The 27420-nt window shown below is 37.4% G+C and overlaps 1 protein-coding gene across 4 annotated transcripts in view; it reads right to left on the bottom strand.

Moving 5' to 3' along the window:
• Positions 1 to 4830: 4830 nt before the first annotated feature.
• Positions 4831 to 27420, bottom strand: part of Atp8a1 (ATPase phospholipid transporting 8A1) — a 213183-nt gene continuing 190593 nt past the window's right edge. For all 4 annotated transcript variants that reach the window (XM_058582796.1, XM_046455993.2, XM_058582822.1 and 1 more), the window contains 4 exons: positions 19089 to 19177; positions 18296 to 18388; positions 10815 to 10906; positions 4831 to 9523 (listed from right to left, as the gene is read on the bottom strand). In XM_058582796.1, the coding sequence (XP_058438779.1) occupies positions 9426 to 9523; positions 10815 to 10906; positions 18296 to 18388; positions 19089 to 19177 (372 nt within the window). In that variant the 3' untranslated portion in view covers positions 4831 to 9425. The remainder of the gene's footprint in view (positions 9524 to 10814; positions 10907 to 18295; positions 18389 to 19088; positions 19178 to 27420) is intronic.

Below are 27420 nucleotides of genomic sequence, written 5' to 3' on the forward strand. Positions count from 1 at the left end.
ATGCTCCTGTATCATTTTATTAATATTTGCTGCTCCTTTTATAGATTAATTTTTTTGGAGGGGGGGGGGGGTGCCAGGGATTGAACTCAAGGGCATTCGACCACAGAGCAACATTACCATCCCTATTTTGTATTTTATTTAGAGACAGGGTCTCACTGAGTTGCTTAGTGCATCACCATTGCTGATGACTGACTTTGAACTTGGGATCCTCCTGGCTCAGCCTCCTGAGCCGCTGGGATTACAGGTGTGCACCACTGTGCCTGGCTTCCTTTTATAGTTTTAAGTTAACCTTATTGATTTGTCATTATGAGCCAAACACTCTGCTATACACTTACATATGTTTACTCACTCCATCCTCCAAACAACCTCAACAAGGAGGATTTATACTTCCTATTTTATAAGAATTCTTATTTTACAGATTTGGTAACAGAGGCATGCAGTAACTTGCCCAGAGTCCCACCCACAACTAGTCAGTACTGGAGTTGGTATGAAAAAACAGATTCAAACATCAGGGGTACCTGCTTTGAGATGTTGATGCTTCTAGGTACAAAATACAATGGAGATTTCAAAGGCATGAGGACTGGCCTCTAGGGTGATGATTCTCAACCTCATTGAACTCAATGGATTTTCCTTAGAACAAATATTTTATGACATTACTTTCACTGTTTGAGAATGAAATTCATAGAGAATATAACTCACAATACCCATAATTTTAAAAAAATCAATGCAATGCCCTGATGGTAAATAGAAAGGAGAAAGAAAAGGATGTTAACTTATTACAAAGTGTAACAACTTGGACAGACTTCACAAAGGACTCAGATGCTAATCCCTTATACAGTATCACAGTGTTGTAACAGCTCCAATTACAGATGGATGCAGGTTTATTAGACTGGCAACTCAAAGCAGTTGCACTATAGCTATTAATGTGAATTCTTCAAACAAAGCAAAGTTTGATTTTCCTTTGATTTGTACTGTAGTTGTATAGCTGGAAAATTCAATCTAAAATGAAGGTAGTGCAAAAAGTACTTTGTCCACAGGCAGAGTGGGATTGGGTTTTCCACTGATGGGAATGGTGGGACATTCCAAAGTCATGCTGATGGATAATAAGTCTTTATTGTGCAGACTGCCCCATGCCTTGTATAGGATCTCTGTTATAACAAAGTTCCTTACAATGAAAGCCAGGAGCACACCCACCACCACCCCAAACATTCTTCACCAAAGACCCCCTCTTCCCCAACACACCATTCCACAGTGTCCTCTGGAGACTGCTCCTTCTGAGGACTATCTAGTTCACCAGGTTTCTCTAGTGGTTGTGCTTTTATTTGCCATTCCTTTGGAGAGCAGTTGATGTCCATTAGTGGCACAAAGGTTAAGGAATTCATAGAGAGCTTGTATCTGTAATTTTGCTTGCCTTAGCAGGATGCCCCAATCAATCAAGTTAACTGGCCATAAATTGTTTAAAATTAGGGAGATATTGTATACCTCGTAATATGGTATTCATTTGTTCCTTCCATATTTTTAATGGTGCATTATAGTTGTACATAATGGTGGGATTTGTTGTTACATAGTCATACACACACAATAGAACAATATAATTAAACCAGTATCATTCCCCAGTATTTCCCCTCTCTCTTCTCTCTTCTCTTTCCCTGGTCCCTCTGCTGATCTCCCGTAGATTTTCATGAGCTCTGCCCCCACACCTCTGCCACCTTTTTCATTTTTCTCTCTAGCTTCCATGAGAGAAAACATACCATCTTTGATTTTCTGAAGTTGGCTTATTTTGCTTAACATTTGAAATTTCCAAGGACATGCTCCCCACCACCTGCCACTACCACAAAATCCAGTGTACATTTTTTGAAGCTTTCATAAAGAATTTGAGTACAATCTCCTAAAACCATGATTATTGGGAAAAATAGAATTCTGTTCTGAAAAGTAGTTAGTTATGCCAGTAATGGGAAATCACTTATTAAGCACCATGTATGTCCCAAATGCTTTATGAACTGTATCTTTTCATATGAAGTGTGGACTGTTACCAGGCCTATCTTAAGAGACAAAGAAATCAAGACAGGACAGTTAAATACCATGTCCAAGGGCACATAGACAATAATAGTAGAGCCAAGATTTGAATATAGGTGGTCTACTTATCAATTGCATATTCTTTGTGACATTAGTCTTTGATGGCCTAATTTTCTCAGGAAAAATAATCCAACCTCCTTTTCAGAAAATCGACTTTGGGAAAAAATGATTATGTAATTCATACATATCCTGGGGTTGTAATAGAGTTTGTGCTACATTAAGAAAATGTGTACCAAAAACATGAAAAGATATATCCTATGGTAAACATTTCTCCCATTACATGTCAGAAACTTAGGACTTCAGAGGGGAGTTAAGCATGGATTTTGAGCCAGCTTCTGGGTTATAGCTTTCTGGCTCTGTTACTTAAAAGAGTACTGACTTTGTGCCCCTGCTGTTTCCTCATTTGTAAATCAGGGATATTAATAGTACCTTTTTGCTCAGGGTTGTCTTAATAAGCAGTTAAGAGACTATCTCAAATTATTTGCATTCTAGCAGGGAGGGGTTTTTAGTAAGTTAATGATAAATCACAGAGGAAATAACATAGAATAAAAATGAAAGACTGAATACTGTGGGAAGGCAGACATCATTCTTGATGAGGGGCAGGGAGCAGAGAAAATGACCCATTTTTGATAGAGCTAGTCCTTGATAATCCATGGTCCCTTTTGACATCTGGCTAACTTCCTGTTACTGCCAAGGCCTCCGCCATGGTGGGAACTCATAGTTGGCATTGGTCAGCTTTCTATTACTAGAATGAAATATCTGTGCCAAAGTTAAAAGCTTTACCTTGACTCTCAGCTTTGGAGGTTTCAGAACATGATAAGTCACCCTATGGCTTTGGGCACATCATGGTAGAAATGTGTGTCACAGCGAAACTGCTTACACCATGAGTCGGAGAGCAAAGCAAGAATGAAGGAGGGCCAGGGTTGCCCAACCCCCTCTGAAAGGATGTCCCCAGTGATCTAAGGACCTCTCATTAGGCCCCCACCTCCTAGAATTTCCACCACCTTCCAACATCACCACTCTGAGGACCAAGCCTTTAACACAAGAGCCTTTGGGGACATTCAAGATCCAAACTATAGCATGGGCTATTTATCCTGTGCTTCAGATAACATATTTAACATAGTAAATTTGTAAATTTATTATTCATTTTAAGATCAATATGCTTTTGTTGTCCCAAATGAACAGATTTTTCCTCTTATTTTTCTCATATTTACTCTTTATTGATGTTATTATGAGCTACTTCTGCTGGAGAATTTATCAGATTGAGATGAATCTATGGGAAATGTTTTAAAATGAGAAAGTCATCCAAAAAGCTTTCTGAAAGTGTATATAAACACAACTAAGAATTTGGTCCATTTCATTGGGTTGGGCTCAGTTTACTTTTGCATAATATAAAAAGTTTATTTAGCATATGTTCAGGAAAAGTAAGAAGGAACAAACTTAACATTTTTATATGTGCGTGGCTATTTTAAGATTGTAATTAAATGTTCATTGTTAATGAAATTATTCTGATAGGGGAATTCTTTTTTTTTTTTTGCTTTTTTATTATTGTTTTAATTAGTTACGATAGGGAATTCTTTGACTTGCAAGTTACACAGTTTATACTTGAAAGTGATAGACTGAATGTTAAGAAGTATTTCATGTTTTCTAGCAATTTTTTATTAGTGGCTTGTGAAATTATCCAGGTGAGGACGACATTTCTTCATTAAAGTGAGGTGGCTGTGTGTGACTGAAACGGAAGCTTTAGGTGAGAAATGCCATAAGCACAAAAAACAAACTTTAAGTGGGATGATGTATTGGATTTATGGGAATATATTTCAAATTTGCTGTTTCCTTTATGGTAGGTAAAGGTATCTTAAATGAACCAGTCAGTATAAACACAGCTTGTTTTAAGGGGAATGGTACTGAATATAAACATTATATGATACAATTCATGGTAACTTTTCCAGAAATTGTATCTTTGCCTGTAGACCCACACCTAGTTGTCCCTGGGAAGACTGTGAAGAGGACCAGGGAGCCCAAACAGCTAAACACTTGTGGCCTCAGTCTAATAAAATCAGAGGCTCATCAAATTGCTACTCGGGTGCCCCTCTGTGAAATAATCCTATTCCAGCAAATTACTGATTTGAATTGAAGCCTCATTGATTTGGCTTTTACAAAAGGAGTCTTTTTTTTTTTTTTGTGGTGCTGGGGATTAGAACCCAGAGCCTTGTGTATACGAGGCAAGGACTCTACCAACTGAGCTATATTCCCAGCCCAAGAATGCTTATTTTTCATAAAGCTATTGTTCTTATTTCTGGTATTTTCCTGCACTTTTGGTTTATATGTTCAATTTTATCACTTTCTGGTTACCTCCTTCAAACGATATTGGTGAAAGTTGGCCACTTTCTCATGCACTAGAAAAAAAAAATCAGTTTAGAAAATCTAAGAGATTCACCCAACAGGAAAGAATGGAGACATGAATTAGCTGTTCACTTGCAAGTTGATTTAAATATGTAATGGGGACAATCCTGGGAGGCTTTCTGACTGAAGATGCAAAATTCCTCTTACCAAATTGGAGTTAATATACTTCATCTCATGTTTCACTTAGTTGGATTAAAATGAAGGGATATTCTGTGTACCACGGGGGGGGGGGTGTAGAAAAAATATATTAAAATGCTATTAAATGGATATACCTTCTCAGACTAGTTGCTGGGATTTGAAGAATTTATAAAGGGATATAAATCTAAAACTAGCAAACAAAACTTCTACAACTTTCTTTATGTAATGGTAAAGTTTATTTCATTTTGAATAACAATTAGAGGACAAAATGTTTAAAATTTGCAGTTTAAAACATGCACATTCACAAAAGGCCAAAGACATGTAACACTGCATAGAAATGAATATTACTCAACTTTAATAACTATTTATAAAACACAGTGCATTTTACATCAAGATAAACAAACCTGAGAAAACTACTATAATCACAAAATTCACACTCCTCACTCATGCAGCTTTACAATTTCTATAGCAGTTTCAGCAGGAATGGTTTCTTATGGAGCTGAAAATAGTACTTTATCTTTAATGCAAACTGCAGTTTTCCATAGCTGCCTTCCAAGGCTGCCTTTTTATTTTTACCTAATAAACCTGAAAATGTGAAAAATGAAGCTTGAAGTAGTTAAACAACAAACAGTATTTACTACATTTATGGCTTCTATTCTAGAACCATGAAACATAAAAATAGATATTTTTAATATTCTGCCCACATCTTTGCAAGGGCAGACTTACCTATGGAAAGTTGTTATTAATTCAAAATAAGCAAATGTGAAATCTAGTTTTTTTTCCTATTTAAGGGAGATTTATTTGCTGAGAAGTTTTGTGAGCTTTATTAAGAAAAGTTCTCAGAGGCAAGTTAAACAAAAGAATCAATTAAATTTGTTCAAATTTGTTTGTAAAATTTATTTATTTATTAAAAATGTTGTATGGAGGATCAATTAATATGTCCACTGAATATTAAATTTCAGATAGGCCATGACAGGATTTGATAAGGCAGAAATAAACATTAGATTTATAGCAATAGCCATGCACTGGCCTAGATCACTTTAAATATTAATTCATGCAAACCATAAACCTATCAAAAACACAGCTGCTCTCATACAGAAAATAAATCAAGATGAAAAATGGAAAACATTTATTTCCTTTCCTTCAAAATTTAGCTTACATTCCATTTTAATAGCTGTTGAAGGTTAATTAAAATGCAGCAAAGTATAACTAAGTTTCACAAGGGACCTCAGTTATTTTAATGTGAGAAAAATCAGAGTATGGTATCTTTAAGAGGCATTATAGAAATGTTCATTATTAAAAAGCATTTATTAGGCACTGAACTGCATGATGTTACTGTCAGTAATTTCCAAAAAGATTTCCACAGACTGGTCATTGTGATGTGAGTGGGCTGGGCATTTTCATGGTCAATTTTTGTGTAGATGTTTCTTTATAAGATTAAAGATTTATTTAATGAAATAAATTTTAAAACCAAGGGCAACTGCATGAAAATAAACCTCGATGATTTGTAATACCGGTAATACTTATGACACTATTATAAATAATTTATAAATTACAAACATACAATCTATTACTTTTTGACTAGCATTCATTTCCCAAAAGAACGCTTTAAATGACAGGTTGTAAGTGCATACAATGTAGGACAAACTATCATGTGACTTTTCCTACTGGATAGTTAGAAGGCTGAATTGAAAGATTAAAATATAAAATTTAATGATAGAATACTGACTGATTTCTATAATTCACCCCCTCCCCAGAAATTAAGAGGAATCACTGATTCCACTCACTGATTATACAACTCGTGTAAATGGCTCACCCTACTTAGCAGAATACACACGAACCTGACTCGCTTAGGAGAAAGTTTTCCAGTGAGTTAGCAACAGTGCTGGCACTGTCTCTCGAGAGCCTGGAGTGGAGGCGGGAGGACAGGAAGCACACTCATAATTTAAAATTTACTACATTCCTGAGAAACACTGTTTTCCTGCTAATAAATTCTACAATATAGCATCTTTCTGGGTGTGAGACACCGACAGATTTTTATATGTATATATAAAAACATTTAGAAATTCCATAATAATACCACTCTGTACTATCCAACATTAAAGAAGTACCTCCCAACTTTCCAATGCTAAAGGAGTGAGGATTTTCTACTACACATAGTATTTTCTGAATTGTAAACATTGTTAGCATTTGCCAGGGTCCCTACGAGGGACTTTTAAACTGAAGAGTACGTGTCCTTTGTTTCAGAATATACATGTTAAAAGTCACTTTGACTGGTTATTTTCATCCTAGTAAAACCATGTGTCTTTTTACCAATTCAGGAAGGTTAAAGACTTGGGGGGGGGGGGGAGTATTTTCTCTAATTTAAGTACTACTATAAAGTTACTGCAATTGCAATGCTATATTTCAAGTTTTATCAAAATGGTCACTCCCTGCCTCCTATCCCTAACCCCACCCAATAAGCAAAGAGATTGACTTAACATCAACAATTCAAAAATAATCATGGGATGAAAAGGCATAAATTAGTCACATTTCAGATCACGAAGGTGTATATTGATTAACCAGGAGTATTCTTTTCATGTTGAAGAGCTCCACCAAAACAATCCATGTTTCAAGATAAAATTAAAATTTTCAATTTTCATGTTTCAGTTGGAAAATTCAGTTCTATTCTAATGATTTGATCCTAAAATTTTGGAGAAGGATGCCACTGATGAGGTGTGGCACAGGGAAACAGCTCTTCTCTGCAAGTGCTCTGGAGTATTTCTCTGGAGGGATGCTCTTCATTCTTGTGGATTTTTGTGGTTTGGCCTCAACTACCACCCGGGGAGACCCAGGAAGAGCCTCTCTGAACATCCATTTGACAGACAGTTCAAGTCTGTGATTTCAGAATTTCAAAGATGGTCTTAAGACTCTACACCCGTGGTCTTGCTAGATGTTTTGATTCATGATTCTCTTAATCTGAATCCCAAAATGGGAGGGTCTGAAAATTGAAGTGTGTAAACCCCCGTGTTTCCTTTAGGTGAGAACTGTGTGTATGTGTTATGACCTCTTATTTGTAGAAATGTACATACTGGTATCTGGCTGCACATACAGAGGAAGAAACAGTATACATTATAATTTTAAATCTTGATCCAGAAAAAGGGGGAAAAATATGAAGTGATTAAACTCAGGGGACAGTTTGGGAAATCATCTCTCTTCTCAATTCTAGTGGATTTTCTTTGAAGTATTACCTATTTTGCTGGTAAGTCCACTTAAAGGCAAACAGGCTTTTGAATAAAAGGCAAAAAAGTTTGCTTCTATCTCTGAAATATATCTGAAAACTAGAATTCCTTTTTTTTTCTTTTTAAATGAAAGCATTATTCTAAAAATAGTGTAGAAAACTGGTTGTGTTTTTTAAACAGCCCCTTCACCATTTATCGTTGGTAGCAAAATAGGCATTTTCAGGAGACATCATGGAAATGCTGAAAAAAATTAAGCTCAACATACATTTTAAAACACATTAAATGAACTCTATTCATGATGAAAATGTTCTTTGTAGCATTATGGGCTTGGGTAAAATAGGTATTTTTTAAAATGGGAAAAGTGTACTACTTATTTGTCCTAATAAGCAGTACATGACCAATTTTGGAAACAGCTTGATGAGTGAACTGTGAAATAATCAAGTCTTAAGGACAGAGACAGTCACCGTAACACATAGTATGCTACATAAGTGAGCAGGCATCTCTAGTGGGAACAAATAGTGAGAACAAAACACATTACAAGAGCTGAGCCTATGCACATTACAGAAGCCCATGCATTGATCCGACACATTATTCCAAGTATCTTAACAGAAAGCTTTGGAAACCCCACATAAATGTGTAATAAGCATAATTTTCTTACAAGGGAAAACTTTAAGACAACATGACATCACTCAATCTACAGCAGAAGCCAGACTTTTAGAAAAGTCTAAGGGATGATGAGACTATCAGAAATGACTGAGACATAAATAAAATTTTAAAAATCAGCATTGTAACGACAGTCACATTAGCACACGTGCCCTTTAACTTGAACAAAGAAACAACACAAACAACAAAGAAGCACTTGTAAGGCCGAAGGTGCAACATCACAGATTGGAGTAGCAAATGCCTTGAAATATTAATTTTTGCAAATCACTCTCACATTTGAAAAGTCAAGCATGCAGATGTTACAGCAGAACTGGAAGTAAACTTTCTCTTAAATTTCTGGGCAAATGACTACTGAATGAGAAATACACTTACTGAACTTCTTTGGCAAACATTTATCAAGACAATTTTTGACACAAACACTTATTAATGCCTTGTTTAGAAATGCTCAGTAAGGTGAGTCAGTTCCTTAAGAATGCTGGTTTGCTTCAGCATATCCTGAAATCTAGGTCTGGATATCAAGAGTACCTTTAGCTGAACATCATTTTTAGAGCTTCCAAATGGCTGGTCGCCTTGTGGTACAGCCAGTGAACTGACAGTTACAGACCCAGAGCAATGGTGTGAGAAGACCAACCTGCTCTTGGATTAAGAAAACACTCCGGCAAGACACGAGGTCATTTTTAATTTCTGTATACAAAGCCTTAGCGGACACTTTAAAAATCCGAGAAAGATGGTGTTACAGTGCAGCTACACAGCACTATGTCTGCAATGTACGTGGATCTGAAGGCCCATCAAAGAGATGAGCTCAGATCCACCTTTCCTCTCCATAGACCAGACTGGAATTGGTCAGCAGATTGCAGTGACGACCTTAGGTTGCAGTGGCTCTCTTTAGAGATGTAGCAGGGCCGGCCTCTCAGCCCCTCCCCATCACCACTCATCAGGCCTCTGTTTTGTGGTATCATAGGCTCTAATCACTTCAGACTGTGAAACGATTCCATTTTCATCTTGAGAGAAAGCATACCCATCTGTATGTTAAGGATAAAACAGAAATCATCATCATGAAGTTGCTGGAAATCACTGTTATTCTGAGTTTTGAGTACATATTGTCTAAGTTGAAGTACTAATGAATCCTTACCACCTTCAAAGGCACAAGACACTAATTTTTAATGTTTGGAAAAAAGACACAGACTCAGCTGCAAAATGGAGAGTGGAATGACTAGGTTGCTCACGTAGTTTTTATGTCTTCTGCTCTGTGTTCAACTGGGCAGGTGCCCTCAAATCCCCCTCAGCCCTTTGCTCTGCTTCTCAAGTCCACCCTCCCCACTTCTTTTTGTTTCCCCACTACTGGAGTGGGTGAGGGAATCTAGGGGAGCAGGTGCACACATTTCTAGACGGGTCAGGTGGGTGAGAGGGATGGAAAAGCCATGTGCAGGAAGGGAGGGAGGGAGGCACGGTTAGCTTGATTTAATACTTCCACCATGTAAACATGTCAAAACATCACATCGTTCTCCATAAGTATATACAATTATTTGTTCATTAAAAAAAATGGCAGAGGAGAGACACACAAATAGCTGCTGATGGTGGGAAAGTGGTTGCTTCCTATGGGTGACCTTCTCCTGGGCTCTTAGTGTCTATAAAAGAACTCACTTATGTCCCAACATGGTTGGAGGGAGTTTGGAGATAAGAAGTGACCCGTAAGGGGATTACATCTTTAGAAAAGGTCACCAGAAGTAAAATGAGCAAAAGCATTAAATATTTGAAAAAAAATAAGTATATAAACATAAATCATATGTGGAAACAACATGAAACCAAAGATATATTACTAACTCAAATAATTTCACTATGGAGCTTTATATATTAGTTTCTCTTTTAGATCCTTGAAATGTTTAGAGAATTATTTCTTACAACTCTATTCATAAATATTTTTGAGGAGGAAAATATATGTTTCCTTGTGCTATATGAAAGCTGAAAAGCTCTAGCAAAGTTATTCAAGTAGAAAAGATAACAACAGAGAGGCAGCTTTTAGGAGTTAAGATTTATCTTACTGGTTCTTTTGAAGATTTAAGGAAACAAGGAATGTGGAAATATCCTTGTTTTTCTTTTAAGCAAAACAGAGAGATTTAAAAATGCTCCATTTATAAATAGTAAGATGGTTGTGATCCATGAGTGCTTGTTAATTATTTAGATAACATGTTGCAGATATGAAAAACTTGACTTAGGTGTTGATTTTAAATAGTTAAGTCAAAATACTGCTCTGATAAATGCCAGGAGACAGTAATGGAAGAGAAAGAGAATTTATTTAAAGTAAATACTTACGGAGCAGGTTTTGTTGCAATGACTCCGAGCGGTACAAATTTACATGGTTCTTCTTAAAGACGTTCTTGAGCAGTTGTGCTCTTTCGGTGAGGCTGCGGGAACAGGTGCAAACGTGTGAAATGAATTATCAACTCATCAGAGCCAGTGGGTCCCCCGGGAGCACCAGGGAAAGTAGACTCAAACAAAAGAGCACTCCAGCCCCACCATTCCTTTAACTACATTTTCTCCAACAGCAAATGAGATTTCATGTCTTTGGGAAGACATAGCTAAGGAAGAGTTTTGTCTCTAATAAAAATCCAGTAAAAAGTGAGATTTCCTCAATCCTCTGTGTTTTATGAAGTCAAATGGAAATTCAGAACCGGTACAACATAATAGTGTTAGTAGAAATCCTAAAATTATGCAAAGAACACATTTTACAGACTTTTTAATTAGAAGCATTCCATTACCATTCTACTAGGGTTTAAAATGTATCTTAATTTCATCTTAAAATAGAAAAGTATTTTCGGAAAAAATTATAGTAGGTTAAAGAACAAGGAAAAATATTTATTTTTCCATAAATGTTTAGAATGATCTCTACAGATATAAATCTTGAAATCAAATTAGGCCACTTCTAAACCCACGCTGTGAAGATCATGCATCTGCCCCGCCCCACCACCCCAATGCACATAAAACAGTGCCTCACATGATAGCAACTCAAATATTTGTGGAATAGATGAATTTGAGTAATTCTGAAATGTACTGAACAACATCATTAATCTTCCCATTCCTCTACTGGTTGACTTACTCAAAACTTTGCTTTGATATCAAAGGATGCAATAAGCACTACCAGTTATTCACATGTGTTAGAGCAAATGTTTATATGATTTTGTTTTAATAACTGGATCTCAGTTGAAAAATTTCTATCTTGCTTTTCTCCCACTAAAAAAGCTTTAGTTAAGTCACTTACAGCAATTTACATGAAATAATGTTGGTTCTGTTTTTACCAATTTTTTTGAGATGCTGAAATGGAATAATGCCCTATAAATATATAAAGAATCTTCTACAAAGTGAATTCACTGTGTAAATGAATCACACATACATTTACGCAAAAATTGAAGGAAAAATATTTAGAAATGTTGACATCTGTAGTAATCTTCTACACATTTTTTTAAAAGTCTGGGGATATTAACTAATACTTATTAGACATATTTTATTGTCACTGGGAATTAGCTGCATTAAAACCAGAAAAACGAATCTAAGACTCCAGTGGTTCTGTAATCAGTTGCAAAACTTGTTCCTGTCAGTGACATAAACAGCTATAAAGAATGAGAAAGGGCCATTTGAACCAAGTCCCTTTTCTTACTCTACCCTTTAAATGCTCTAACATTACAGGCCCCTGGACTCTGAGGGATACTAAAATATGTAACTGCTCTGAGGAAGGGGGCTGGCTTAACAGCAGGTGGCCTTATTTTGTGAGCAGAGCTTTTGAGGATGGGGTGCCTAGCCATCTCTGGTGTTTGAGATGACTACAGAGGACTGGGGGATGGCAATGTATCATGATGCCATCTTCTTCTGCCCCAAATATACTTTTCAGGCTTCAGGCTGGATTTCCTAAATGCACTAGACCTTTAATACTATAACACTAAAGTGTTAATGAAGAAAGAAGAATTCTACCTTTCATGTTAATGGCAACCGAAACATATAAGATGATGTCATTTTTTTTTTTTTTTTTTTTTTTAGCACTAAAAAAGTCTTTCTTGTGAAAGTAGTACATTACTCAAGAAAAGCTTAGGCTTTGGAGTCTTATTTTGGTTTGATTCTGAGTCTGTTCCTTATTATAGGTAAACCTTTCTCAGTCAGTCATCTCGTACGTAACAGGGAGAGGACAATACGTAAAACTCAAGCAGACTGTGAGGGTTTAGGAACCTGTCAGCATAGTGACTGAAACTTAGGAAGCACTCAACAAATGGTAGTCACTCCCACCCTTTATCCCCCCAGATCCTAAGGAATTTATTATAAAGAACAACTGGAACAGAGATCATCACAAAATGTACTTTGTTAGCTCAATGCAAGACGTCTATTGCCATACATGGGTTTTAATTTCTATAGCCTCATTCCATCTTTTTCTAAGGAAAAGACTGGGCTCTTGTTGTTTTGCTTTGTCTTTCCCTAGTTACTTTGAACTTCTTGCTTTAGTTCTTGTAGAGAGAGAAGAGTCCCTCCTCCAGAATATAAACGCCATTCTTAGGAGGGTGCTTCATAAATAAGAAGTGATAGGGAATTGAATTCCTCCAGCTCTATCCAAATACTAGGGAACTACTAGTCATTTCAGAATGTATGCAATTCTATGTCACTAATATTTATAGGTACTGATATAATAACTACCAAGTCACATAATAAAAGGTACTGATCACATTAATATTAATAGATCTATTAAAAATTCAGTTTTTGTTGAAGAGCTTAACAGTATGAGAAAATAAAAAAAAAGAAAAAAAAAGAAAGAAACGAAGATAACTTCTCACTAAAACCTCATCAATTCACAACTTGTACCTAGTAGTTTTACTCAATCTGTCCGGCCTTTCATTTACATACCAAGCTATACAAATTCTAAGTTTGTTTGATGAAATTACACAGCAACTCCCATTTAAATATTGCTACTCTATTTCCAAACCCTGGAAAATGTTGCAACTTGGTTATTTGGTGGAGGAAAGTGAAAAGATACTACATTTGAATGTAATATTTTTCTTAGACACACTAAAAGAAATAGTGCTTGTAAAAATCCATTGACATTTCTGGAATGTACTGGAATACACTGCTTTAAGGTAATTTAAGTGATATTTGAAGGGTGGTAAACTTGGCATTTGTTTATATATTGGATAGGCAAGCTATTTTTGTTGACTCATTAAAATGAATCTCCAGAAATTTATTTATTGAATGTTTAAAGAACAGAATGTGACAGCTATCCTGTGCTAAGCAGGAGTGGTGGTGAGAAGATGAATGATTGTAACAGGCCTGGTCTCTGCCCTGGAAGAGATAACATTTCATCCGTCTGTCCCTTTTCTTTATAAATGCTGGGAAGAAACATTTCCTCTGATGAGAGTAGGATGAGGAAAAACATTTGACACATCCCTCTACCTTCAATCCCCTCTGGTATTTACATCCTACTGACATAAAATTAAGTGTGAAATCGAGTAATACAATTTCTATTAGTTCTGAGGTGACAATAAAATTGCCTTTGGTTAAGATAAACAATACAAAGAGAGGCTGGGAGCGAGCCACCTCACTGTCCATGTGACCAAGCGATCTGATGCTCCACATCCCCTGTGCTCTTTTATGCTAAAGGCTGTGGGGTCAGACAATGTGATGGGCAAATTGGTGAGGACAGGCCTGAAGATCTTAGCATGAGCTTCTAGTTAGTGGAGGCTGGTGAGGCTATGCTGGTAATGTCTACAGCTAGAAAAATCAAGAAAATCCAGAGTCTTATGACCACATCTGCCTGTCTGTAAGATGCAAGGCTTCACACACACTCTGATGATACTCTAGAATAGTTGCCCCATCTCCAACAGCACACAGTGTCTATAATCTCACTATAAACCTTAAGTTTTTGAATTCAATTTTTTTTTGGTTTGTTTCAGAAATGGTAAGATGTTACATGCATCCTACGAAAGTAATACTGAAGTGGGATCTGGAAGGCTCATTTTCCAAAAAAGTTAATATTTCTGATATAGAAGTACAAACCTTTACACTGTAGAATAAACACTACAAATGTCTTTATACTACTAATAGGACAAATGGCCCAGAGTTTTCTAGCAAATGTTTATTAAAAATATGTAGAAAAGGAATGTTTGATCTCAAGAGTTTTAAAAAATTTTGGAAATGTAGAAGTTTCTGGTCCCTAATGTTGGAGCACGTTCATGTAATAGCTATCATGTGGCAGCTACTGCAAAGCACAGGGTTTCACCATTAGGAGCAATTTTCTCTTCCATAAACAAGAAGCCAGTGCTGGGCTCTGTGGCACATGCCTATAATCTCAGTAGCCTGGGAGGCTGGAGGATCATGAGTTCAAAGCCAGCCTCAGCAAAAGAGAGGCACTAAGCAACTCAGTGAGACCCTGTCTCTAAATAAAATACAAAATAGGGCTGGGGATGTAACTCAGTGGTGAGGTTGAGTGCCCCTGAGTTAAATCCCTGGTATTCCCCACCCTCCAAAAAAAAAAAGAAGCCAAGGCTTATACCAATCAAGAATAAGTTTGGGCTATTCTCCAACATTTCAGACTTTAATTGCTTTCTACCATCATCTATGGCTCATGGGTAATATACTTAGATTGATGAAATATACTTTTTTCCTTTAATTTAATGGAACATATCCAATTTCCTAGATGACATGGTAAGTGGCATACTATTATTACTAGAAAGGATTAGTTATTATACAAAGACATTCTCTTTTTTAAAAAAATGTTTTTAGTTGTAGGTGGACACATGACTTTATTTTTATTTATTTTTTTATGTGGTGCTGGGGATCAAACCCAGTGCCTCACCCGTGCTAGGTGAGCATTCTATCACTGAGCCACACCCCAGCACCACCGACATTCTCATGTTTGAAAATAAAAAGATGAGAAATTATTATAAATATTAATATTCACATGTTTAGCTTTGACATATTTGCATTCCATACATAATTTGAGCATGACAGCAGTCTGTTGGGATGATCAACTCAGAGAAGATTTTTCTAAAGAGCTGACTCACCTTATGACAAAGTAAACAACTGCTGCTTTGGACTTGACCTACTTTTGGAAGAATAAGTTCTATAATTCCATGTTCCATGTATGATTATTTCATTCCCTACATGTCAAGCATGGATTCATCACCCACCTTGCACTCATTCATTCAACCACCCATTTTCATTCATTCCTTAGTTTATTTCTTTGGTGATTCATTCATCTGCTCAACAAGTATTTACAGAGTGCTACTGAGTTCCTGGAGCTGGGTTAGCTGTTGGGTCGCAATAGTGACTAAGACAGGCCTTTCCTTTAAGGCGCTCAATCTAGTAGGGTAAACAAATGTACCTATGGTAGACCATACAATTTATTGCAATGCAACAAATGTAACAACGGAAGTTTATACAAAATACAAAGACACTAGGCTAGGAATTCTTTAATTTTATATGTGAAAAGTTGACAAAACTGCGTCTGAACTGGCTTTTGAAAGGTAGGAACTGGAGTGCCCAGTTTGTAACAGGGGAATTGGCTCCCGGACAAGGGAAGAGTACATGGTCAGACTGGGAGGCATAAAATATCACGGTGTTTTGGAACAAAAGACATCTGAGACTGCTAGAATATATAGAAATCCTAATTTCTCCACTTTTCATAGTGTAGATAAAATTTGGTGTTTTGAAATCTGACCCATCAATTTTATTCTTTAACATTCCCCAAATAATCCTGGTCCTACAACCTATCTGACAATTCTTTACCTGCCTTAGAATGTAACTGGTTTAGCACAAGAACTTTTCTGTCCAGCTGCTATCTTTCTTCTCTCCCAGACCATTTTCAAAAACCCCTCCTAAGTTATCCTCTAGCATGAAGCCACTATGCTCATGCTAATCACCAACCTGATCACCAGCAGGCAGAGACGGCAAAAGGGAGTTCTGGGCTGTACCAGGTGTTTGTGGTATTCACCTAACAGCTAACTCATTCCTGAGTTCTTCAGAAAAGATGAATGGCTATTTTAGGCAAGCAATCTGGGCAGCAGCAGGGAAATTTATCTGAAATATTTTCTGTGGAGAAGTTGGTAATCATTTATGGTCGAATCTAGTTCTGTCCTTTATAGACTCACTGGTTTATTTTATTTAATGGAAGAGATTACATACACCACAGACTCACTGAATCTTTCAGACTTGGAAGTCATCATATCAGCCTCCAGCCTGATTATTAATTGTCAAAGTATCTGATACACTGCAAATCAGGCAAACTTAGTGTCATGGGGAGGGGCTTAATGTAAGCTTATTAAGACACAAATATGTGAGAAATTTACTTCAAAGGATAGGAACAGTGTCATCTGTAATCTTTCTCTAATAATTGTTACTAAACAGTTTTATTCACTATTTTCTGAGAACTCTTACCAGACCCTTTTTAGTGTGAGATGGGGGTGGATGTGGGGGGTGAGAAAGAAAACCTTATGGGATTGGGATGCCAGACCAGGGACTGCATGCTTTCCCAAGAGGCAGATTTTCAGATGGAGCGGGAGGTGGAGGGAGGAGAAAGCCTGCAACTCTGAAAGTAAGTATTGCCATTCTCATTGACACACAGGGCCACTGGCTTAAGAGGTTATGTACTTTGTCGGGATACCAGAGGGCTGTTTTTGCTACTGTACCACACTCGAAAAATCAGCCAAAAGAGGCAGAATAGCAAATGGTTTACAGTGGGAGCTCTATAATGAACTGGCACGGACTCATGGCCCACCTCTGATAGACATGGGAACTTAGTCTTTCTAGGCCTCAGTTTCATCATCTGGGAAAAAATGGAGATGATCTATCTACACAGGGTTGTTATAGAGATTCAATGAGATAGTGCATGTTCACTGCAAGTGAAGCACCTGGAAGGTAGTGAGTGCTCAACAAATGTTAGTGCTATTATTTTCTAAAGAGAGACTCACACAGGTGTGCAATATGCCCTTTGGCCTAAGGAGAGGAAGACAGAACTGGAGGCCAAGGCTCAGCTTGAGTCCCCAGTCTGGCACCTACTCCATTGTGTCATTGTGAAAATACCGAATCAGGATTAAGGTGACATACACCAGGGTAAAACAGTTCCTATGGTTCCGACAAAACTTCTGTTCCCTTTAGTATGATGAAAGGAAAAAAAAAAATGGGACTATTTTCATAATTGATTATTTTACAGAGTGCTTTCAATTAATTTCCTTTTTAATAATGCTTTGAGAATTTAGTGAACTCAATTAGCTAACTTGGCTTTTTTTGGTGGGTGGTGGTGGTGGTGAGGAAGGAAACTTGGAGATAAAATTCACTTCATAGATGACGTGTATCTAGGCTGATATCTGACACACTGAGCCACAAATGCCATTATAGGGACTTTGCCCTAAGTTACTCTATGATGTGGATTATATACTATTTTATTATTGATGTTGTTTCAAGCTAAAAGCCTTTTTCATCCTTTTTATTTAAATAACAATAATATTTATAACTACCATTTACTGAATGCTCATTGTAAGTTCTGTGCACTATGCTACATGCTTGATAGTATTTTATTCAGTTCTCACAGTATAATTATCATTCCCATTTTATTTGTTAAAAATCGTGGCTCAGTAACATTAAGCAACTTGGCTAAGGTTGCACATAGCTTAGTAAGTGACAGATACAGTCCACATCTCTCTGCTTCCAAAATCTGTCAATAATTCTGCCAGTTTCATTGTACGGGATAAGTAAACATTTTGCCATTTATTTCCAACCACTAACTTTCACTTGGAAAAGAACACACATAATATGCATCTTACCTTTTCCCAAGCACAACTGCTCCTGGGTCTTGAGATTTGGCTTCAAGCTCCTGAACTTCATCTACTAAGGTTTTAAAAGCGGTCCTCTTGATACTGGGGCAGGAGGGGAAAGGTAAAAGGATTTGCATGGAAATGCTTATGCGACCATAAAACTAGTGTCTAGTTTATTACCAGGCTGTTGATAAGTACAACAGTAACTGGAGTACAAAATGTTTCATTAAAATTTTAAAAATTAGAGTAAAACTGAGCATTAGTTATAGGAATAGTCTTAAATAAATAGTTTAGATTTACAATATTAAAACTCCTAGAGTGATATAAACTTCAATAATATTTTTTTAATAGGAAGAGATAATATTTTAAAATTATAACCCTTGAGAAAAATTTTTGTTTTTTCCATTCTCTATCTTATATATATCTTATATATATGTGTTGAGAATCAGATAAGCAAAAACTTTCTTTTCATAATTATTAAAAAAAATGTATTTGGAGACAATAAGTTTTCCCTCCCTCTACGTGCAGTTTTTGGCTGATTTCTAAATAATACTTCCTAATGTAATTTTCTCCAATTCGATCAATTCACTTCTTCCTAATATTAAAGTAACTGCTTTACTTCTCATTTGATCTTCTAAGCTAATTTTTTAGTGCCTAAATCATGCTTTCTTCTTTATTTAAAATTAATATCACTAGTTCACAATTTGCAAACTACATGCTTGAGTTGATGTCTCCATCAGAGAAATGTGAGGGTCAATATGCACCTGTGTTTCCGTGTGTAGAACCAGGTGTTAATACTTACACCTTGTACATCACGTCCAGAAGCAAAGATGCCACAGGAATAAATAGCAAGCCCGTCCAAAAGACTCCCGAACTGAACAGCATGGCTGCCTGCGTCAATCAATCATCAGAAACAATAATACTTCAAAAACCAAGAAAGACATTGTTCATGTTCAGTTCTTATTATGACTTCAGTCAAATAATTTTAAGGATATAATTCTGTAACTGTAACTGAGAGTTCAAACTTGTGAAAACATTTGGAATTTAAAGCTGCATGTGTTAAAACATTCATTTACCAATCTTTTCCCCTGCTCTCAAGCAGCTAATAGTTTTAAAAGAAAGCTTTATTATTGTGGTCAGTATATGGAGTGATAAACCTTCATCTTTTACAACTTAGAATATCAACATCAATTTTTTGGAGCAAATTTAAATTACATTCTGGATTAAATTATAATAATATAAATGAATCTCACACTAAATTTACTAATTCTTGCAAATGAAAATCAACTCTACTTTTGTATCAAATTAAAAGAGATTAAACATCTGGATAAATCATTACTATGAAAATCACACTTTGATTAGTTTTTGGCTATTAGGAATAATCTGAGTTTTTGTTCAATGATTTATATAACTTGTATTAGTGTATATCAATTATGCTCAAGTCAAACAAATATCTAGTGTGTAAAATCCAAATACAAGTATATTAAAATATCTTTAATAATTCCATTTTATTTAAATCTCACATTGCCATATCAAAGCCTTTCAGGTTGTAATGTAATTATATTATACAGAGCTTAAAAGAAATAGTGTTGCACAATAAAACCTAAGGAAATATTTTGGTTTTATTTCTTTGAGTCTATTTGTTTATCAAGAATAAATTTGGAGTACCCATCTAAATTCCTAAGTGTATTGTTATAATTCCATTAAAAAGTAATCAACTAACACATGCACATTCACATCCTGCTATAAATCACACAGGAAATTTCTTTTTCATTTTTTACCAGATATGGCTGAGGAATTAAAAAATGACCTAGCTTAATCCTTCTATGCAGTTTCACAATTACACATAAATAATCTAAATTAATCAATCCTTAGCAAATATAAAGACAATTAATTTAAAATTGATATTTCAGATTACTTACTCATTTGACTCTCAACTAAGGACCAGAAACTGCTTAAATTTTTTTCTGTACTAATACATGTTTATTGATAGAGACCCTTAGTTCAAGCATGCTAAGGTTTTTTTGCTATACAGGACTGAAGAACTCTGAGCACATTTAAAATAAAAACACGCCACTACAAAAAATTTCAGAAAATGAAAATTTGCCATGGGGGTTGCACAGAATAGTATCCATATGCTAAACAACAATAAGGTAAAAAAATATTCACATAAAAGTCACTTTATTTAATAAGCAAGACATGATCCTGGACATGTTTGCTGACATCCTCAATAGTGAAAACCAACAATAACTATGTAATAGGAAATGTCTATCAAGTCAGTGGTTTTGTTTAGATTGAAGGAAGTTTTCTAGTAAGGTTAATGGCTGTAAAAAATAAATAACCCCCACATTTCTTTTCCTTCTGGGGGGAAAAGGTAAGATCAGATTCTAAGTCATGTAACCAAAAATACCACATTTACTTGGCTTACTTTTAATATATTTTAATGTGGGGGGCAAGAGAAGAAAGATTTATTCTTGCCTTCACCACCTTGAATTAAATGTCTGCTGGCGGAAAAGGCGAAAGTGGTGGACAGACTTGGGGCTGCTAATTCTGACTATTGTGATGCTAACTATGAATGGAGGGGCAACTGGCGCCCACTATTCAGTCCACCAGCCTTTGGCTTTACAAATGAACGACATGAATTGAGGGGAGAAAAGTTTTTCTGCGTCATATCTGAAAGCCTGTCAGATTTTTTTTTTCTTTTGCAGAGTTAATCCAAACCTAAAAGATTTAAAGCCGACATTCGCATTTAAGACAGAGAGTCTCTTTGTATTTTTTGGATGACGAGGAGGGGGGAAAAATAAAATCCCACAGAGGTATTTCCTTCCTTTCTGTACAAGAAAGCTCCCCCTCGCTCCGTAGAAACCAGTTTTGTTTCTAACTTTCCTCATCTCCCCACTCACAGGCAGGTCAGCTGGGAAAAGAAGACAATGGGGGTAACAGGAGCAGCCTGTTCGGAGCTGGACTCAGGCTTCCTCCGAGAGCAGTCTGCAAACCCTCCCCTGAATGTGGGAGATTGGTGGGCTGTGCCAAGTGGCCCCCAGCACCCCTCCTGGAGACCCTGTGAAATTTGCCACAAAAGTGGCCCCGAGGGGGCTTGAGAAGGGATCAGCCTGGGGTGGGTGGGGGCACAAAGCTGGTAAACAGGAGGGCATGGGCCCTGCATGGGGAACAAGCAACTGCTTGTCTCTGCAGAGGACGCTGGCTCTAAATCGGACCACAAGGGCTTCAAAAATAAACCAATGCTGACTGAAAACGCAATTGCAGCAGAGAAATTGTTCTGAAATTTCCATGTGAACGTGTAGGGAAAGAATGGGGAAATATGAGCTTGCTGTACATTGGGTCAAGCCTGGGGCATGGAGAGGTAAGAGGGTCTTACCGTCCCACCCACAAGGCAGTGATCCATTATTGTTGGCACCTACATTTTCAACCCGAGAGGGAAATTCACTTTCCTTGTGCCCAAGTTCATTCTTTTAGGAGACAGAGTTCAACCTGCCACCTACTTACAACCTTTAGAACATGGTCCTTGCCTACCTCTCCTTTTTCACCAGAAAGCTCAGAGAGGTGTGCTGTCTCTTACTCTTGGATAATGACAGATGACTTTTCATAAAAGAAGGCCCTTTGGAGAACCTAAGATTATATCCACGGACCCCATCAAGAGCAGGTCCAGTGATAAGCAGCTTTAGAAATGGTCCCCTCCCAGCAATCAGACTGGGGAAGTTACTTCTCAACCTTAGCCTCAGTCTCCTCAGCTATTAGTTGACTGCAAGAATCAAACCCAAGAGTAACCAAAATGTGGCCACTTTTTAAATATTGATTATTAACCAAATTCCCTTTCTTCATTAATTTTCATATTTCTTTCAACACTCATCTCTTGTTCTTTTTAGTGATCTGTCCAATGAGTGTCAAGGAAGGAAATTTTTTATCTCAATATCAAATTAAGTGTAAGTTTATAAATTTCATAGTTTACACAGCAAGATCATTACATATGCTGTGTCATCTAATATTTCAAAATGTAATACTGAAATACAGGTCAAAGTAACTGATCACTGATAAAAGTGCCATCCATCTCAATTTGTTATTTTAGGAAATGGAGATTTTTTTTTTTTTTTTAAATAGAAATTATTACTAACTGCACAGGCAAAATATATTACGGTGGGAAAATTATTCAGAAAACAGTGCTGCCAAACTTGGTTTGTTATTTTTAGAGGAGAATGCAGGAAGTGAAATTAATATAAATTTTAAAGGCATCAAGAGTTAATGCTAGCAGCAACGACACTAAAAACAATAAAAACAACCAAAAAAAGTGTCTGGCTTTCTAAGATTAAAAATGAAGAAGAAAAAATACAACAACCCCACAAAGGGAAATGTTCACCAAAAAATGTAAAACTTCCGTATGTTCACAAAGAACTTAAAGAAAAGGAGAATGAGTGGTAAAAACAGATAAAATTCTGTTAATATCTCTGATCATAAAAATAACCAACTTTTCTTTATAAGAATAGATGAGATCCCAAGAGATTGGCAGAAGACCTGGAAAGTATTCACTGAAGTAGCAGCAAGCAATTAATAAGACAGTGCTGGGCCTCTCTGGGCATAAAACAGCACCAAATTACATCAGATTTTAAAAACTCACTACCACCGTTGGAAGGGGGTGAGATTGGGTAATGGTGGAACAGATAGATCTGTACAATTTATCTTATCACCAGCCATATATTAGCTTTTGAAAAAGGCATTTGACAATGTGTATCCATGTCACAACCTTTCATTCCTGCTAATTTGATAATTCAGTTTCTGAACTATGTGTTGAAGTCAGGCACTGCTTTTGCTTGTAGGTTAATATCTCACGAAACTGTTCTGTGGTCACTAGTCTTGAAAGCATTCCTCCATGCAGAAGGGCTCATGTCCCGAGGTTTAGTAAAGATGTAAAGAAACTGCAGCAGCAGTCTGTGGGAGAGTCAAGTGCAGAGTAATTTAGGTCAGTCTTCTAGAAGCCATAGGAAATAACCCCATGGAATGATATTTTCTGGGGTGCAGTGGGCTTTACCTGATGGCATGCACGTGACAGGAGAACTCCCTAAGCCCCTCCCTCTCTGTTCAGGGATGCCTGGAATGGAAACTGGGAGAAAGGGAGATTCTCAGCATGTTTGGGACTGAGTTGGGTGAGGGAGGCCACATGGACTATAATGTCCACTATCCTGTTGCTGTAGCCAAATTCATTGTCACACCAGGATAGGAGCTTGATCAAGTGGTCATTGAAGGCAATGCTGGCCCCAGCATCTAAGGGAGAGGAGTTGGTGTATCACTGTTAAAGTTGGAGGAGACAACCTCATCCCTGGTGTAACCCAGGAAGCCTTTGAGGGGGCCCTCTGATGCCTGCTTCTCTAGCTTCTTGAAGTCATGACATCTGATATCTTTCTTTAGGTGGAAGGTCAGATCCACTACTGACACTTTGAGGGTGGGCACACAGAAGGCCGTGCCAGTAGGCTCCCCATTCAGTTCAGGGATGACTTTGCCCACAGCCTTGGCAGAGCCAGTGGATGCAGAGATGATGCTCTGGTAACCCTATCTGCATCATGCCACTTTTCCAGAGGTGGTCATCATTGGTCTTCTGGGGGGCAGTGTGGCTTAGATTGTGGTCATGGGTTCTTCCATGATGCCAAAGTTGTCATAGATGACCCTGACTAGGAGGATAAGTTCCCTGTACTTGGGATAGAGTACAAAATTCTTGATATGACTTATAGACTTCTCCTATCTGACTTCTCTAGGCTTCCCAGTCCTATCTCCCAAGCTGGTCCCCATCTCTAGTTATATACCATGTTTTTCAGTTCCTGGAAGGTGGTCGTGCTCGCTCTCACTTGGAGCCTTATATCTGTGACTCCTACTTGCCCTTTAATTTGCACATAAGTGATCATATCCTCCCTGGACTAGGTTAGCTGATCCTACTTCGGGATTTGCAGTATGTGGGCATCTATGGCTCATTTTTGAGTCGTTCCTTTATTTTCCTGTTAGACTATACTTTCTATCATAGGAAGATATATATCTTGATTAAGTCTAACCACCCAAGTACTTAACCACCAAGCAGATGTTCAATAAATAACTGTTGGATAAATAAGTTCTTACAACCTAGTGTTTGGAGGAATTAGGTAAAAATCACCAGACCTCAGGGACTCCATTCTGGAGATATGGTAATTATGTCTACTTAGTTTTCTGGTGTGTTGGCATGAAGTTTTTTTGGGGGAGAGTTACAGCTAGATATTTATGAGTTCTGGAGAAAACGAGGGGAAGAGATTGATTCAGCCCCCTAAACACCCTATTCCAATATAGATTGTCTTTTTTCTTAAAAAAAAAAAAAAGGTTGAGTGACATGCACTAAAAGTTAAGTATGTTAAACTACCTCCCCACATCCCTGCCAAGTATGAATCAACAGAAATATTTTGTGGAGTCCAAGGAAAGTATGAAACTTAGAATATAGCTCTTTCTGGGGGTGGGAGTGGGAAAGAGATGTAGAATTGGCAGGAAGAGAAGGGAGGTCTTGTACCAGTATTACTGAAGATGGTTTATTAACTACATGACATGAATACTTTCACCATGTAAAATAAAAGGGAGCAGAACACAAAACCCCAGTTTTCCTCAGCTTGGCAAATGTAAACTGTATCCTTCCAACTGCTTGGGCCAAAAAAACAGAAGTTATCCTTGTTTCCTCCTTTCTCTCAAGCTGTATATTCAATCCAATGGCAGATCTTATCTGTACTACTTCAAAAACTGACTTCTCTAGCCTTCCCAGTCCTATCTCCCGAATGTTCAGGGTCGCACTATTCACAATCACCCAAAGGTGGAAACAATACCAACACGTGAAAGGAAAAGCCCCAACGTGGACATACATGCATGGAAAGATAGGGAGTGTTCAAAGCAAGGGAACTGATGGGTAAGCCTTGAGGACACTGCACTAAGTGAAGTAGGTTACTCACAGAAGGACAAATACTATGATTCCACTTACATGTAACAACTAGAAGAGTCATGTTCAGAGAGAAAAGGCAGAATGGCCAGGGGCTGGGAAAGGGAGGATGAAGATTGTTTAATGAAGGTGGGGTCAGTGGGGGAGATTAAAAAATAACTGGAGATGCACAGCACACTTACTCCCCCCCCCAGATACAGAATCTACCCACTCCTTGCCCTTCCACCCTGGCTTGAACTGCTGCCATCCCCGCCCCCCCCCCCCATCAAAGCAGTGGACTTATACATGGTCCCTTCCCTTTTCTCCAGCCTGTACCCTCTATTCTCAACAGAACACCCAGAGTAGTCATTTAAACAGTCAGATTATGACTCTGCTCAACCCTCCAGGGACCCAGAGGAAGAAGGAATCTCTACAAATGCCTCCTGGTCGGAGGCCCTATCTCTGAATCCCCATCTCTCTGCTCTTTGCCACTCCTTTATTCCCTCACAAGAGGCCACTCAGGTTCCTGCAGGGTTTCAGGATTTATCTATTTTCCATCTGGGATTCTCTTCCTCCAGAGAGCCACAGATCTACTCATGAATCATCAGGTTTTAGCTCAAAGGTCATCTTTGGAGTAAGAGCCTTCATGACCACCCCACTTAAAAGAGCACGCCTCCTGCTCCAGAGACTCTGCCCTCCTCCCTGCCTGTCGCCTGTCATCCTTACCCAGGGGTTGTGCAGCCTGCCCTATCCTATATGGTGCTTGTTGTTGTTCTAAAATTATAAGCTCCAAGGTACAGCTTGTCTTTCTTGTTCACAGTTGCATCGCTAGCAACTAGAATAGTGCTTTGATGTATATTTATTGAATGAATAAATTGCTCAAAGACAGGTATACAAATTAAGGACAGGAAAAGGTGAGACTAATAAACAGTGATTATCTTTGGGTAGTAAGTACGTCTGCTATTTTTTTTTCTCCTTTTCCATTTCCTCTATTTTCTGATATTTATTCAATGACTCTAAGGGATGAAGATAAGGACAGTGACTAAGAGAGATGTTTTCAGGAGAAAGGAAGAGTCAGCTGGGATCTAGATCAATCAGAAGTTAATTTTTCCCCCCAAAGTAAAATTTCACTACATATAAATGTATACTTGAGAACAATATGCAAAAGAAAATAGTGTTTCTAAAAACACATCAAGAATGCTAGGAAACGTGTGGTTCTGAAATGTTTTCTAGGAACATAATTCCCAGAATAGTAAAAATAATTAAGAACAGAATTTGTGGCTTTATTTTAATCTTCTTTATTGTGCTATTTAAACAACTTAAAAGTAACATAAAAATGAGGGCAGAATTAGTAACAACATACTTTTATTATGAGAAATACAATTCCAAAAATGTTATGACATATATTGTATAGGAAAGGGTACTTTATCTCTTTGCTCAATATTTTTACTTGTTACATCATTTTTATAGGTTTTCATAATTTTGTGATGGTTCTGTAGTCTTATTTTTTTTTTAAATAATCCCATAAAGCATCACTTGTTTGTTTATGAGTAATTCAATCTGGAAAACAAAAATACCTATATTTCAAGACTAAGTGAAATGATTTTTAAAAAACTCAAAACTTGTTAGGCATGGTGGCACATGCCTGTTATCTCAGCAGCTTGGGAGGCTGAGGCAGGAGGATCTAGAGTTCAAAGCCAACCTCGCTAAAAGTAAGGCATTAAGCAACTCAGTAAGACCCTATCTCTAAATAAAATATAAAATAGTGCTGGGGATGTGGTTCAATGGTCAAGTGCTCCTGAGTTCAATCCCTAGGACCCACCTCCCTCCCCCCTAAAAAACTAAAAAAACCCCCCAAAACTTCAAAAGACTCTTACCCATAGAAAGACATATAAAAGCTGATGTATGGCTTATGTAAAAGTTACTTACTTCTATAGCTAAGACTATCAGCTATGCTTCCTCCCCATTGTCTTAAGATGCAACTCCATCCTTTGCTGGATACCCTTTCGCCAAAGACTACACTCCTTTGTTGTGGCCATGTGATCAGCTTTTGGCTAATGAGCCCTAAGTGGAAATGTAGAGGCAACATCTAGGAAGAGTCTTAATGAGAAAGGAGCGATCTTTCTTCCCTCTCTAGTTGGCTGGACTATGGGTAAAATGACTAGACTAGAGGAAGCAGGCTAAGGTTGTCAGTTCAGTA

This window comes from Marmota monax, unplaced genomic scaffold (assembly GCF_021218885.2).
Source record: "Marmota monax isolate L192 unplaced genomic scaffold, Marmota_monax_Labrador192_F-V1.1 WCK01_AAM20220418_F8-fsc00025, whole genome shotgun sequence".
NCBI lineage: Eukaryota > Metazoa > Chordata > Mammalia > Rodentia > Sciuridae > Marmota > Marmota monax.